Source organism: Crotalus tigris, unplaced genomic scaffold (assembly GCF_016545835.1).
Source record: "Crotalus tigris isolate CLP2741 ecotype Arizona unplaced genomic scaffold, ASM1654583v1 scf7180000017568.12009008, whole genome shotgun sequence".
NCBI classification, from domain to species: domain Eukaryota; kingdom Metazoa; phylum Chordata; class Lepidosauria; order Squamata; family Viperidae; genus Crotalus; species Crotalus tigris.
This window is the reverse complement of record NW_024096478.1, coordinates 8,092,781-8,110,035: the sequence shown is the minus strand read 5'-3', so window position 1 is coordinate 8,110,035 and position 17,255 is coordinate 8,092,781. Positions and strand designations below refer to the sequence as shown.

Here is a 17,255-nt window from a genome sequence, read left to right as displayed (position 1 = left end):
TGTTGAGACTCTAGAAAGAGTACAGAGAAAGGTAACAAAGATGATCAGAGGACTGGAAACTAAACCATATAAAGAATGATTGCTGGAATTGGGTATGTCTAGTCTAATGAAGAGAAGGATGAGGGGGACATGATAGAAGTGTTCCAATATCTCAGTGGCTGCCACAAAGAAGAGGGAATCAAGCTATTCTCCAAAGCACCTGAGGGCAGGAAAAGAAGCAATGGATGGAAACTAGTCAAGGAGAGAAGCAACCTAGAACTAAGGAGAAACTTCCTGACAGTTAGAACAATTAATCAATGGAACAACCTCCAGAAGCTGTGAATGCTCCAACACTGGAAGTCTTTAAGAAGAGACCGGATGACCATTTGTCTGAAATGATATAGGGTTTCCTGCCTGAACAGGGGTTGGACATGAAGACCTCCAAGGTCCCTTCCAATATTATTATTATTATTATTATTATTATTATTATTATTATTATTATTATTGTTATTATTATTATTGTTATTATTGTTGTTGTTGTTTGTTGTTAATTCACATGTTGTTACCAAGCACATGCCTCAGCAGCACTTTCAGTCCATTTCCTAAAAGCTTTTTGACTACTATGGAAGCATACAGCTTGGGCATAAAAGCATGTCAGCGGGATAAACAGTTATACTTGCCTCTTTCACAGTGGCCATTGCGTTCAGCATCATACTTTTAGACTCCAGCTAATGGATCCTCAGATCATTCTGGATGCATTAAGTTTAAACCACTTACAGAAAGCCAGCATGGGCACTGACCATTATTTTCAGTGACAGAATATTTATAAAAATAAAGTTTAGCAGTAAGTGTTGCATGTAAAATGTAAAACTTCTTTAACTTCTGCCAAGTGAAGCCAAATGCCATCTAACTGATAACAGTTCATTAAAAAAGTCTTTTACAAAGTACCTCTGTCCTGAATGTTTATTTAAACAATCACAAAATGGTGTCAATTAATTAAAAATAATGCACAATAAATTAAAAACAATTAATTATTCTGTCAAATGCAGTTTAAATTCATTACTTATGTGTTACTTCCAGTAATGATTAATCTAGTACCTGACTTTAGAAACCAATCTGTCTTCTCTGGGATTTGTGAAAAAATGATATGATCATTATTTATGTTCTGTTTATGAAGTATTTGAGTGATTGTGCTCAGTTCCATGGTCTTTAAAATTTGTTCTTGTTACACTTTATTCACAGTTCATGATTGTTATTATACTGAAATAAATGCTTCGTTTCACATTTAAAAGTGGGAGATAAGTTTGTGTTAGTTTGTTTACGTTGTGATATATTGTTCACATAAATGCAATAATTTCAATAAAATTACAATTTTAATATAAAGTAATTTTGACATGCTTAATATCTTCACCAGATTGTTTATCTGAATGGTTTTAATAAGATATATTTTTCCTTCAAAAACTATATAAATAAATATGTGCATGGCTAATCTTACTACTTCACTGTTAATTGTTAACATGATATTTAAAGGAAAATAAAACTATCTATTTAGATTCCATCTTTCTTTCAAGTAGTCCAGATAGCGTACCTAACACTCATCCTGTCAGACGTCCTGACAAAGGTTGGGCTGAAACCAAAAAGCCAACCCTAAGACCACTGTATAGTATTTATGAGTGGAGTACACTTGAGCTCCCAAGCCTAACACTTTAACCTCTACACAACACTGGCTCTTGTTTCAAACTGTACACAAAAACATAAATCAAGCAGTATCCTTCATAGGCAGCCCCATTAAATACCTTGCTCATAGTAGCCAGTAGCCAGAAATCACTTGTAACCAGAAATCACCTGTCTAAGAGAGTGTGCTATTACTGAGAGTGCTAGAACTTCCCAAAGCTTTAAGTCCATCTGTCCTGAGATGAGGCTTGTCCTGGTTTGCTATCAAACCTAGGGCCCTGACAGTCTGGGTGAACTCATCTTATAGCAGATGTGAATATGGGTCCTTGTGAATATCGTTGGCAGCTATTATATGCTACTGATGTTGTTTTTTAAACTGTGGTTCTTTCATCCTGTTTTTTAATCTTACTTTTAATATCAACCTTTTAAAGGCATGTATATGAGATGAGTGGCCATATAAATTTATTATAATGATTACTGACAATTATAGAAATCTTACTTATATTATCGGGCTACACTAAATGGAAGGAATTCAAGGCACAATAATAGCAACAGCGTATAGTAATCCCATTGGATCATATACAATCTGTAGTTGTTGGCTGTGCCTATATAGCATAGAAAAATAGCAGGTGTCACGCATTTTAATGTGCTGGTTCCATTTATTGCTTTGGGTAGCAACTTGGAAATTTGAGCTGCCATCACTTATTTCCCGGGGCTGCCTCATCTGTTCTCTATCCCAAAATTGCAGGGAGTGTAAGAGAAAGGGCTCTTACCACCTGTGCTGCCTTGACATTGGTTGCCAAGTGTGGTTTCAGATCTGCTCTGAAAGCATGGCTGGTGAAATATCCAGATGCAGTCATTGGCTCATACACCAGAACCTGGACATCGTTCACAAAAAATAAAAAGAGGCCATGAAAGCTTACATTTCGTTATGTAGCTGCTCATTTCTCATTTGAGAAAACATTTTAACTCAGATGCATTTTACAGTACCCACACACAGCAAGTGTGAAAGTGTAGTGCAAAATGTAACACCTCTTCTCTTCCATTTCATTCTGAATAAATGGCATGCTTTGATTGCTTGATTCTAATCATGGGAGTTATCCCACCAAGTCACAATTATGCTTATTAAGTAATACATGCCTTCTTAATTACCCATGCTCTCAAGCATTAATGTTTAAATAACAAAAGCCCATATTCTGGCTTATTTTTCTGACTTATAGCTCCTATTACAGCAATGCTCCTGTTTCTTTTCTGCAATGTTTGCATTCACATTAAATCCTTATTTCAGTTTTTTTCTTTAACTCCCCGGGATTCAGTTCTTCTCAAGCTTGCCATGCTTTGACCAAACAGCTTAATTATTGTCATGGGAACTGGGTCAGTTAAGAAATTCTAAACATTATCAAGAATAATGGCCTCAGTTTGGATTTTGAAACACTGCTTCTAATACCGTGGAGAAAAAAAAACATTCAGTAACTTGTTCTGAAATTTGCCTTCAAGGAAAGAGGACAGAATATAAGAAAACACCTACGCCTAGAGTCTACCAATATCCTGTATATTATTGATGGGAAATAAAAATGGTTCAGCTTGCATCTCCTTTTCAGGAGTGGAGGCCACTGGACAAGTCCCTGCCATTTTCTTGGCAAGATTTTAGAAGTGGTTGACCCATGCCATCTTCCTAGGTCTGAGTAGGAATTAGTGGGTAAAGGTTATGCAATTAAATCAATGCCTAAGGCTGGAGTAGAATTTATGGCCTCCTAATTTTTAGTCTGATGCTCTAACCATGATACCAAAAAATTGCATTTTCCCATTCAGTTTGCATGTGAGAACAGAGCTCTGATTAAGGCAGTCATACCTGACTGCAAACTCTGCATAATCCTTTAGATGGCAGCAAAGAGTTGGACTATTACGTATCTCCTACTGCCATTTAATGGCCATTTGGATTTTTTTTCCACCCAGATATGGGAGCTCTAAAATTGGAAAATGAATTTCAAAATAAGGTTTAAAACTTAAAAGATGCAGTGAAAAGTAAGATTTAAAATGTCTTCCAAAGAGTAGTCCTAAATACATGTATTGGTAAATTTGCATTCAAAAACCTAGACAGATTTTTATGCTGGGTTAGTTAGTTTGAAAAAGTCAGAAACTTGTGCCAAAAGTAATAAAACCAAATTTAATATTGAATAATGGAAAACCGAGCAAAATCAGAATGGGTAGATCCATTCATTCCTAACAGCGGGTAAATTTAATAAATGTGAAAATGAGTAAAAGACAGAATAGATAATCAAGTAGCTTCACTCCCAAGTTGCCATCCATCAGCTGCAGACCATGGCTATGCCAAAAGGAGGAGAGGATACCCACAAAGAAGCTGCTAGGAAAGTTCAAAGAAAAACAAAGTTACTTAAAGTCAATTAAAACTTGACAGAGAAAAAAGGGATAAAAGGGAAAACAAGAACACAGCATTAGTATAGATCAAAGCTACTGAATGGAACAAGAAAGGCTTTTCCAATAATCACAGGAAAGAAGTTTCATCAGCTTTAAATGAGAGCTTCTGGAGTTTGTGAAATATCTGCACTCCATATTTATAAAAGATATAAGCGTGATTAGGAAAGAACAAAAGCTTTGATAGTTTGGCTGATAATAATATAGGAGTGGCAGCCATGTTTTAAAAGAAATCAATAAATCAATGGTATTGATCTTTAATGTTGAAAAACAGGGAAAACGTTTTCTATAATAACCATATGATACCATGTGCTCCCTAGATCTAAATAAGTAAACACTGTGTGTGTGTGTGTGTGTGTGTGTGTGTGTGTGTGTGTGTGTGTGTGTGAGAGAGAGAGAGAGAGAGAGAGAGAGAGATGGTTTTAAAAAGACAGTAAATGTTTGCAGTTATGTTCAAGATTAACATCTAAGGGATTTTGTTTAAGAAATATTTTGGGATCTACCTCATCATTAAATAGGTCAAAATATCATAGACACATGGAAGGGAGCTTGGAGGTCTTCTAGTCCAACCCCTGCCCAAACAGGAGACCTTATACCATCCCAATTAAATGGTTGTCCAATCTTTTCTTGAAAACCTCCAACAATGTGGAACATCCACAACACTTCTCATATGTAAATAGGTGATTACATGCTATAACAAAGTCAGTAATGCTATTGTGACCTATTGTGCTGTCACGTATTTCATAAACACACATGAAAAATAAAAATAAACCAGTCTGCTGATTTGCAAGTTAACAAAGAAGCAAACCTTAACTTACCAATAAGAGACACAAAGCCCTTTCACATTTTCACCCCTTGTGAAACTCATTCCTATTTCTTGTAATAAAAAATGCCAAATTAATTAACACAATTATCGTATTTTTCAATGAAGGGCCATCAAAATAAAGCCATGTTTTCTCAAAGTTTTGTTTTAGTATTTTAAGTAGGAAAATGGGTACCTTAAGGTTCTGACTTTATTCTATTAGGACAGGTTATAAATATTATAAATACATAAAGACATACATACACTTCAATTCTTTATCTCACCCTAAAGTCACACTTGGCATATAAATTACTAAATGCTACCACACAGATGCTAGATGCCTATCATGCCTACCTAAAACTAACTTCAATGACTGGAATCTATGAAGAAAAAAATACCTCACAAAATATGACTAACACTTCTTTGCCTGGAATGCATATCGTCCTATATCAAATTCTTAACTCATTTCAAGAGCTGAGAATGCCAGGTGCTAGGTCATCACACAGGTAAGCAATGGAGTTTTCAAATTTAATCTCTATTGATCCTTTACCATATCTGAATACAATCTTCTTATATTATTAATATTCATTAGTAATACTATAATATTTTCCATCACTCCCCAGAGTGAGGAATGTGTCTCCCATACACAGGAAAAACATTCATCCTTTCTTCCAGCTAAGACTGCAGACGCTGGCCAAAGTCTGCTGTGTACCTTTTGCCTTGCAGATACCTAGTTTGAATGCAGCAATGCAAAGGGTGATTTCTAACAATCTCCAATTTAAAAAGGGTTTTTCAGGTAGCTGCTGCTGGTTGTTTAGGTGTCTTTCCCTCTCTCCTTTTGTCCCTCACCCCTTACTCTTCTTAGGCTGCTGTCCCAGAAGTACAAGATCCATCCAGCTTTTCTTTTCATGAAACTTGGATGCAAGTCCACCCCATAACCAGCAGCAATGTATAGAATTCCTTCTTCTTGCTGTTTTCTCCATGGGATTATGCTCTGGACCATGGGTATCAAACTCGCAACATCACGTGACGTGTCATGACATATCACGACTTTTTCTCCATTGCCGGCAATCAGGTGGGCACGGTTTTGGCAGGAAGCATCCGGCCCATGGACCGGCAGTTTGACACCCCTGCTCTAGACAGGTTCCTGTATCTTTGCAGGCTCCATGAAAAATAGTTAGGCAATAAGTGAAGATATTCCTAACAAGGAATTGGGGCCATTGGAAACAATGTATTTGCTATCCTTTGGTTTGTCAAGCCACAGAAGTTCTGCTGGAGAGATTAATTAGCAACCTCACACATGTGCCTGCCTATCCATTTCAAATTCTCCATCCCATTGTGTTCAACAAAAGCTCTGATTTTATCACATGTGTTGTTTTTTTGTTGCTAGATTGGAGTACATAAGGATCAGTGTGACACATCCTAGCTGAGCCTGGAATAAATTGGCCCCCAAATAATATTGTGAGATAGGAGAGCGTTTCCTCAACCATTTCCCTGCCCTACGGATGGGAGTAAACAAGGAGAACAAATTTTGGTGTCAGGAAAGAGGCGGCAATCTTGTGGAAGGGATGCTGAGATAATTAGCTCATAGATAACATGAATTCATGGAGAGGCTTTTCAGTGTTTCTTAGCTTTAAATGTGTTACTTCCTGTATGAAGACATGAAGCAATTCCATTGAGCTAAGGTTATTTCTGCTGGTAGTTCATGCTCATAGCGTCAGTGACTTGGCTCAGCATGAAATTAGCATCTATCCCAGTTTCAAAAATCCATTTTCAATTCTGGTATGTGTGTGTATGTGTTTGTGTGTGTGTGTGTGTGTGTGTATGTGTGTGTGTGCATACATGTATATGTACAGGAGAAAGAGAGAGATTTAGGGAAGAGCCTGAGACAATTCACAGATATAATATGTTCAGAGACATTATCCCCACTACAAATGATGACTGAGATACAGTTTATTTTTTTTTTTTTTTTTTTTTTTATTGAAATTTTTCAAAAGTTTTACAAATAAAAATCCACCCCCCCCTCCCCAACCACCCCACCCCCCCCCGACTTCCCAGAACTGAATATAGGATTATTTAACAAATATTTTAAAAATAACATTTGCAATTTATAAAATAATTAATAATAATAATAAAAATCACAGTAATAATATATATAGAAATAATATACATAACATAAACTTTAAAATGAATAATATATACTAAAAAAGAAAAAAAATAAAAAATAAAAAGAGAAGAGAGAGAGAGAAAGAAGAAAGAAGAAAGTAGACGAAAAATAAAGCATATATATATATAAAAAAAAAAAAATATATGAATAATAATACATTAAAAATGTATATATATAAAAAAGAAAAAGAAGAAAGAAAGAAAGAAAAAACAATCATTACAAATTATAAAAAGGCTAAATAATATTTTTCCATATCCAAATTATGTTGTATAAAATTTATCCATTTTTCCCATACCGCAAAAAATTTTTCTTGAGATTGCTCCTTTAAGAAAGCCGAAATCTTTGCCATTTCTGCCAAATACGAAACTTTATGAAACCATTCTTGTAAAGTAGGCAAAGATTCCTTCTTCCAATATTGTCCTATTAACAACCTAGCGGCTGTAATCAAATTTAACATCAATATAACCTCCTTAGCATCACAGTCAATAACAATACCTAATAAAAATAATTGCGGAGTAAATTTTACCCTTCTTTTAAAAATTCTTTGAATATTCCACCATATCTTAATCCAAAAAGCTTTTATATGCTTACACGTCCACCAAATATGGTAATAGGTAGCATCCAAATATCCACATCTCCAGCATTTCGGCTGTAGATTAGGGTACATAATGGACATTTTCTTTGGGTCAAGGTGCCATCTATAAAACATCTTATAAAAATTCTCTCTTAAATTTTGCGCTTGTGTGAATTTAACATTTCTTATCCAAATAAGTTCCCAAGTATCCATTGAAATCGTTTCACCAATATTCTGTGCCCATTTAATCATACAATCTTTAACTAGTTCAAGTTCTGAATCTAATTCCACTAAAACCCCATAAACTCTCTTAATATGGGTTGGCCTTTGATCTCTTACTTGTTTTAAAAAAATTCCATCTTCTCTAAGCCAGCCCATTTTACAATCCATCTTCCATCTATCCACTATTTGTCTATATTGGAACCATGAATAAGTTAAGTTTTCATGTGTTAATTCTTCCAAAGATTTTAACTGCCAGTCTTGGCCATCCCATCTTAATAACTGTACGTAAGAGACCTTGTCCATATTTACCCCTTTCCTTATACCTTCTATGGCATGCCGAGGTATAGCCCATAATGGTATTTTGAAGTCACTTTTATAATACTTTCTCCACACTCTTAGCAAAGAGTTTCTTATAATATGAGACTTAAAAACCCAATCCACTTTTTTATTAAATATTAAATAGGCATGCCATCCAAAAAATAGGTCCCAGCCTTCCAAATGAAGTATTTCTGTATTTGTTAAATTCACCCAATCGCTAATCAATGTCAATACTACAGCATCATAATACAATTTCATATTTGGTACCTTGAGTCCACCTCTCTCACGAAAATCTTGCATTATTTTAAGTTTCACCCTTGGTTTTTTCCCTGCCCAAACAAATTTATTAATACCTTTTTGCCATTCATCTAAATTACGTTCGTTCTTTAAGATAGGTAACATTTGAAACAAAAAAATAAACTTTGGCAGGACATTCATTTTAATAACTGCAATTCTGCCCATAAGGGATAACTGTAAATTATTCCAGTTTTTTAAATCCTTCTGTACCTCCATCCACAGCTTTTCATAATTATTTTTATACAATTTTACATTAGAAGCAGATAATGTAACCCCCAAATATTTTACCTTATCAACAATTTCAAAGTCTGTTAAGTTAACTAGAGCCTGTTTATCACCATTAGTCATGTTTTTAGCTAATATTTTGGTCTTATTATTATTAATTTTAAAGCCAGAAACACGTCCATATTGTTGAATCAATTGTAATAATTTCACCACCGAAGAAACAGGTTGAGACAAAGTAACAACCAAGTCATCTGCAAAGGCTCTTAATTTATATTCTTTTTTATTAATTTCTATTCCTTTTATTTCTTGAGACTCCCGAATTTTAATCAACAAAATTTCCAGTGTTAAAACAAACAATAACGGAGACAACGGGCATCCCTGTCTTGTTCCTTTTTCTATTACAAAAGCCTCTGACAAACCCCCATTTACAATAATTTGAGCAGTCTGTTTTTGATATATATTGGATAATACTTGTAATATATTTTGTCCAAAATTCATCTCCTTGATTAAACACAGCATAAACTGCCAATTCACTTGATCAAAGGCTTTTTCAGCATCCAAAAATATCAAGCCTGCAGAGACTTGGTTATTCTTTTCTAAATACTCTAATAAATTAATAATTTGTCTAACGTTATTCTTCATATACCTTCCAGTTATAAAACCCGATTGATCCCTATGTATAAACTGCTGCAAGATCCCCATAAGCCTGTTAGCTAAAATTTTTGCAAAAATTTTATAATCCACATTTAAAAGAGATATAGGCCTATAATTTTTAGGCAAAGTAAGATCTTGACTATCTTTTGGAATCAATGATATAAATGCATTACGCCAGGATGGAGGGATCTCTAACCCCTGTAATAAATTATTAAACAGTTCACACAACGGTTGGATCATCTCTTCTACTAAAGCTTTATAATAAATAGATGTCAACCCATCCGTACCCGGCGCTTTGCCCAATTTCAATTGTTTAATAGCTGTAACAATTTCTTCCTTAGTAATTAAACCGTTAATCTTTTTTTCCTGATCTTCTGTTAATTTAGGAAAGTTGACTTTGCCTAAATAATTATTTATATCTGTAATTTGAATATTGGTACCCTTATATAATTTTTGATAGTATTCTAAAAAAGATTTCTTAATCAATTCTTTCTGATAAACCAATTTACCATTATAATTTATTTTATCTATATTCCTCTGTTTCTGTTTTTTTCTTAACTGATAAGCCAACCATCTCCCTGGTTTATTAGCATTACAAAATGTATTTTGTTTCATAAATAGCAAATTAGTTGCAGCTTGATCAGCCATCAGCATGTTAAATTGTGTTTTTAACAATTTTAAAGCTCCTTTAATCTTTTCATCTAAGGGATTTGAAATTAAAAGTTTCTCTTTTAATTTAATCTCCTCTTCCAAGTCTTTCCGTTTCTGAATCTGTTTCTGTCTATGCAAATTATTCATTTTTATCAAAATACCACGCATAAAAGCTTTACTTGCATCCCAGACCATTGACATTGATGTTCCCTTGTTCATATTTAAAGTAAAATATTCCTTTAAACATTCCTTTAATTTATGAACATTTTTTTCTTGTTTAAATAAATTCTCATTCACCCTCCAGGATCTCCTATCTTCCTTCTCTACAAACAGTTCCATCCAAACTGGACTATGATCGGACAATGTCCTAGGAAAAATTTTTACATTCTTCACCCTGTTGTATAAATCTGTTGTGATCAAAAAGAAATCAATTCTTGAGAAAGATTGGTGTCTATCTGAGAAAAACGTAAAATCCTTTTCTTCTTGATTACGTTCACGCCAATAGTCTCTCAATTCCCAATCTTCTTTCATGTCAAAAAAGGCTTTAGGTAATTTAGCCTGTTTAAAAAAGGTAGAAGAGCCTTTTTTGTCCATTTGTATATCTAAGACACCATTCCAGTCTCCCATTAAAATCACGGATCTATAGTCCAACAAAGTTATTTTCTGATGTAGTAACCTATAAAATTGCTCCTGTTGCTGGTTTGGTGCATACAACCCCACAATAAGAATTTTCTTGCCATATAAACCAAGTTCAAGCATAACATATCTTCCATAAGGATCTGATTCTAACAAGGTAAGCAGATAAATTCTGTTTAACATAGATTACCACACCCCCTTTCTTCCCAGGGGCGGGAGATACAAAATGAGATCCCAAGCGAGGATTATTTAAATATTTTTGATCTTTAGCTGTAATATGAGTTTCTTGCAAGCAAATAATATCATTGTTATGTTGTTTCAAATAGTGGTAAATTTTTTTTCTCTTTTGAGGAATGTTTAATCCATTAACATTCCAGGACAGGAGCTTTGCCATCTCCCTTGGCCTTCAGCCTGGAGAAGATCCGCTCAAATTCTGCTGCTGATGAATATGTAGCAGAGCTTTTGGGTCTTGCTCCTCCCACCGGCACTGAAGCAATTTGCTGAGTAGATTCTTCAATTTCTTTTTCTTTTTCTTTTTTCTGTTGTTCTTTTTCTTTACGTTTATGTGCTGCACGGGTCATTCTCTGTTCTTTAACCTCTGGTTGAGACATCCATACCACCTGTCCAGCAGTCATCATCCCTGTACCTTCAGATTTCTGTTCCATCTCTTTGTCACTCAAGACTTTATGCATCATGGGCAAAGGAGAGCCTGCTCCCAGGACCGTTTTATAAAATTCCTTAGCTTTAGCAACTGTATTAAGTCTATAACGTGTCCCCGCATGGCTCAAAACAATGCCCATCGGAATCTCCCATCTAAATGGCATTTGTCTTGCTTTAAGTTCATTTACTAAAAAAGCAAAATCTTTTCTGCTTCTTAAAATTTTAGGTGGAATTTCCTTTAAAATAATAATATCTTGGGCAGCAATCTGAAATCTTTTATTATAAAAAGTTTGTAGAATCTGATTTCGCAAAGACTTCTTAGCAAAATATATCACCACATCTCTAGGCAAATTCCTCTGTTTTGCAATCCAAGAATTAACTCTATAAATTCTTTCCACATCCCCACGTAACTCTTCTTTATCAATATTCAAAATAACAGCCAAGTCATTAATCACCATTTCCATCAAATCTTGAGTTTTATCTTCTTTCAGACCCCTTATTCTCAAAGCATATTCCATCTGTCTATACTGGAACATAAGAATATCATCTTGTGAAGTCTCCACTTTTTTCTCCATATCTTGAAATTTATAATCCAAAAGTTCAACTGTTTCTTCAATTTCCTCTACTCTGGAGTCCAGCTTCACAACCACTGAGGCCATTCCAGATAGAGCTAGAAGTATATCATCCCTCAAAATAGCATTATTCTGTTCTAAAAGCTCCTTCATCTCTTTCTTCATTTCCTCCTTAGTTTCAGATTTATTCTGATCCAAAAGTTGTTTCATTTCCTCCCTAAACTGTGAGACAGCACTTACCATTATTTCTTTAATGTCTTGTGCTGATGTGCCAGATGGGGGAGGTGAAGGTGGAGTAGATTTAGGTTGCTGCACTGAGGGTATTATTTTAAGTTGTTGTTGCACAGTAGAAGTAGCAGGAGAAGAAGTTACTTTAGAAGCTGCAGTAGCTGGTTGTCGTTTTGAAGCCATTTTAATTTATCTTCCTTTCTTCTTAAAAATACCAATAAAAATAAGTAATCCAAAAAAAAATTAAAAATAAGATAAAATAGAATAAGATAAGATCAATCTAAAAGTCCCCAAAAATAAAAAAGTAAAAAAAGTAAAAAAAAAGCAATATTAAACAACAATTCAGCCGATCCGTCTTTTAAAGGAAAAAAAAACTTTCAAAACGCCATTTTACTTTCACTCTCACTTTTCCGCCCAAAAAAAAAAGAGAAAGCTCAAAAAAATAAAAAAAAAATCAGCAGATACTAAATAAACTAAATAAACTAAAAAAAATAAAATAAAGCTAAACTATAAATAAAATCCTTTAAACAGTTCTGTCCGGTTTAAGATTACTCACGGTTTCTTTAAGTACGGAGATGGTAGCGGCGTCTCGCTTTGTTTCCGAAGAAACAAAGACAGCTGAGAGGCGGAGAAGGCAATGAACTCCGAGGGAACCCTCTTTCTACCCCCCTAAAAATAAAAATCCAGGGAGAGTTAAGAGGTTCTACCTCTATTCATGCGATCTCTACCCCTTCCCTTCGCCCGGGAAGGGGATTGCGAGCCGCGGGCCAGCTGATAAACGCTGTGCTCCGCGGATCTGACACCTTCTCAGGAGGACGGCTACAAAGTAGCCGCCATCTCCACCGCTTTGACCACCGGAAGTCGACTGAGATACAGTTTATTAACATTGGCAAGAGATTGATTCTTACTCCTTGCATTTATCCCCATCTATGACAACCACAAAAAAGTCTCCTTTTAATTTCAAACTATATTAAAATGTGCATAAAAGTGGAAAACATGATTCAGCAAAGTATTCTGGTTAGTTGAAAATAAATAGCTAACTACTAATAATGCCTCACAACAGCCAGTTTGGTGGAATGGTTAAGAAGGCATCATGACAGAAACGGGGGCTATTAGTTCTAATCCTGCCTTAGGCACAAAGCCAGCTGAGTGATCTTGGGCCAATCACTCTCACACAGCCCTAGGAAATAGTCACTGGCAAACTATTTTTTGAAAAACGTTGCCAAGAATGCCTCAGGGAATCTGAGTCTGAGATTTGGACACAAATGAATGCAAAAAAAAAAAAAAAAAAAGTCTCGCTCATCTATTTTCCTTTTCATTACAAAAATATCCAGGGAATACCATGATATTTGGCAAACTTAGTAAATTGAAGATGCATTCCCAAAGAGGACATATTATGTCATTCCAGAAAAAGGACATATTATTCCAATATTTTTTTAAAAAATTACATGGAGACTTCGTCAATCTTGACCTGAAGAAAATTTCACCTTTCTTTCTTACAGTTGGATTCAAAATGTAATTGTTCACACTGAAGAATGCATTAGGGAAATTTATGAAACAAAATTCATTATTAGGATAATTTATTCTTTTTTTAAAAAAAAAATCTCAGAATCTGTATTAACCACCTTATAAATTGCCTAAAGAAATTATAGATGTTAAGGAAAGTTGTAACTTTTCCTGCAGCTTTTTTGCCATTTTTAAAGATTATTTATGTGAAAAAAATCTATAATTAAAGAAACAATGGATGGTAACTAATCAAGGAGAGAAACAACCTAGAATTATGGAGAAACCTTCTAATAGTGACAACAATTAACCAGTGGAACAGCTTGCCATCAGAAGTTGTAGGACTTCATCACTGGAGGTTTTTAAAAAGAGACAGGATAGTCACTTGTCTGAAATGGTATGGGGGCTCCTGCTTGAGCAAAGGGTTGGACTAAAAGACCACCAAGGTCCCTTCCAGCTCTATTCTGATTCTGATATTGATCTAGATATTCATATAATGAAGTCAACATCAGAGCTTCTAAAATATTTGCTTTTCATTTTCATCCTTTCTCATTTCCAAGTGAAGAATTATATATGGCCATAGAATGCAATGAGGCACTTTGCTAAAAGTCTCCAAGCTGAATGCAAACTTCTAACATACTTAGAAACATAGAGGGCAATATCCAATTACATTGAAACTGCTCTATTTTCATTTTCTTTAGGAGGTTACTATTCCATCTATGGACAAGATATATGTGATTAGTAATGGTGCTCAATTATTAAACGGAAAAGCAAGACTTTGGGGAAAAGAAATGTTCTCCATGGTGTCACTGCTTCTTACTTTAAAGATATATTTATTTAGTTTAGTTTTCTAAGCCACTGCAGTCATGTGATCCTAGGCAATACATAAAAGAAATGAACAGCATCAACAAAATACAAACAATATAAAAATTAAGAACAACTAACATACATCAATACAAACATATATCCTCAGGATAAGCACTGACTTATCATGACAGCAAAAATAACATCAAGGCTAATGTAGCTTCTTTTGGGGAGGCTCTTCTATAACATAGGCAAGATATACTTATTTTACAAACTATACATTTCAGGAACTTATTACCTCTTCGTTATTTCTTCACTTAGCAGAAAAAAAGGCATATATTGGGGGCAATAATTCCAGGGAAATTACAGTAGTCTTTGATAACACTGTATTAATTAGAATGTCTTCTCCAACTCTTTTGTTGCATAACAAAAGAAAAATGAATCTCCATGCCTGCTAAATGTAATAATTGTTTGTTCTAATCTTAAATATATTGTGTGGAAGTAATTTATATCTGTTAATCAATACACATTGCCGTATTAGTGTGTTAGAGGGGGATTTCACAACTTCTTGTCTACTATGTTTTAAGCAAGTTGGGTCCTTGTTCTACCTGCAATTTGTGATGTTGTTCTAAAATAAATCTCTGCATGTTGGGAAATTTTTTCAAATCAGTGAGCATGAACTTGGGACTCTTATCTTCTGGTTGAATTTGAAACATCTTAATATTATTAAGGAACAGAGTATTACAACAGGAGTGCAGTAATGAGTGGAACAATAATAGTTTGTGTGATAAGACCTCTTACAAAGAAATGTGTGATATGCCCCTGTTTCTTGGTGTTGATTTTATGTTAAATGGAACTGCATGGGTGTACAGCTTAATATGTAATGATGTCCAAGTTAATTGGTCTTCATTTAATTCCTTCCACTATTTCTCAAACAGTATGGTGTTCCAAATCAAACTGTATCCTTGTTTTAGATAAAATTGAAGATGAATTGGAAATGACAACAGTATGTTATCGACCAGAAGGATTAGAACAACTTGAGGCACAAACCAATTTCACAAAGAAGGAACTTCAAGTGCTTTACAGAGGATTCAAAAATGTAAGATGGTAAAATGTACTTATTATGAACTGATCAGTAAATCAGAACAGGAGAAAAGGTTTTTCTTAAGTCATTCTTTAGATCTAAGATCAGACAGATAAAAGGCTATAGTGCTTATTTTTAATGTCATAAAGATACATTCAAAAGGATGCCAGGCTGAAAACATGCAGCTCACCTGTTAAATGTAGCCTGTGTTGTAGTTTTCTCACGTGCGAAATGGATGAGTTAATAGCTCTGTAACCTGGCAATTTCAGCTAAGCATTGTTTCTTCATTGTGTCAAATTAGATTTGGGACAGTCCATTATTGCTTTTGGATATCCTGGAAATATTTTGTATTTCCCAATTGTGGTCATATCCCATTCAGTTCATATCTTTTTTAAAAAAATCCTCACATTTAAAATTAATTGCTGAGGAGTTAGACATATCTGTTCCAATTGTTTGTCAATAATAGAATGAATTACTTACCAAAATAAGTATTTGTAAGCTCTGATTTTCCCTGAAGTTCTCTTTTCCTTTCATAGTATTATGAAGCTGCTTTTTTTCTTGGGAGGTGGGCGGTAGATGGCACAATGTGACTATTTCAAAGATAAAATATTAAATTTCTCCTTCCTTCCTTCCTTCCTTCCTTCCTTCCTTCCTTCCTTCCTTCCTTCCTTCCTTTCCCAAATCCTACTTTCCATTATTAATTAATGTGAGTCTTTTTAATATGCAGCTTGAGCAGTGAGCTATCGCTCTCCATAGTGATAGCTTACTGTTCAAGCTGCATATTTAAAAGACTCACACTAATTAATAACTTGATTCTGCCACAATTTTTCAAAATATATTCAGAAGGTATCATTGTATGGCTTTCACTGTGTATATTATTAATGTAGTGGATTCAAATGGAGAGAGCCAGATTAAGGAACAATAAAATGCATATATATGTTGTAATTTATCTTAGTCTAAAATTCTACAGTTTGGGGAGCTATAACTGTGCTCAATAGCGCAAGACTGTTGAGATTGCAAAGAAACATATGACTAGCAGATAAAATTTCTACTTCAGCAATGAATCATAAGTATCATTCATGAAATATATTAATTTCATAAAAAGCAAAATGTTTCATAGCATTAGTTTTTGATAAGATGTGTGGTAGTAAAGTCTTTGCTTCATTATTCATCCTGATTCCAATATTTCTAAGGGAGATGTATTTTGCTATGTTTCATCTCAATCAATTTGCCAAAGCTTTTCAGTGTCAGGATAGATCCAGATCTTTGTGTACAGCAAACCAGTTACATACTTATACAATTCAACATATTTAAATAGAAATTGGCCAGAAAATTGCTTTTATTTGCTAGAACAGAATTTGACAACTTGAATGAATATCTGCATGTATTAGATAGATTATTATTGAACTATTATTATCTTTAAGAAATCAGCAATGTTCATGTAACAAAAAATGTAAAACTTAGAGTGTCCTTGGCCAGGGCTGGATTAAGACCAACTGATGCCCTAAGCACAGCACACAGTGGTATCCCCCAATCCTTCCATTGCTTAAATGACAAGCCATTAAGATCCATTAAGGGCTGAAAACTAAAGCTGAGTGTGTCAATGAAAGAATTAAGGACATGATAGCTAAGGGTGCCCCCTCATCTTCTCTTAGTTCCTCATGATTTTTACATGCCATCAGTTCATTTCCAACTCCAAGCAACCCCATGAATAGATTTTCTCCTTGATGATCTGTCCCTAACCTGTTCCTTCAGCATTTCCAATGGTG

The 17,255-nt window shown here is 34.5% G+C and overlaps 1 protein-coding gene across 10 annotated transcripts in view; it reads left to right on the top strand.

Moving 5' to 3' along the window:
* Positions 1-17,255, top strand: part of KCNIP1 (potassium voltage-gated channel interacting protein 1) — a 604,539-nt gene that overhangs the window by 562,798 nt on the left and 24,486 nt on the right. For all 10 annotated transcript variants that reach the window (XM_039353099.1, XM_039353117.1, XM_039353091.1 and 7 more), the window contains one exon: positions 15,377-15,501. In XM_039353099.1, the coding sequence (XP_039209033.1) occupies positions 15,377-15,501 (125 nt within the window). The remainder of the gene's footprint in view (positions 1-15,376; positions 15,502-17,255) is intronic.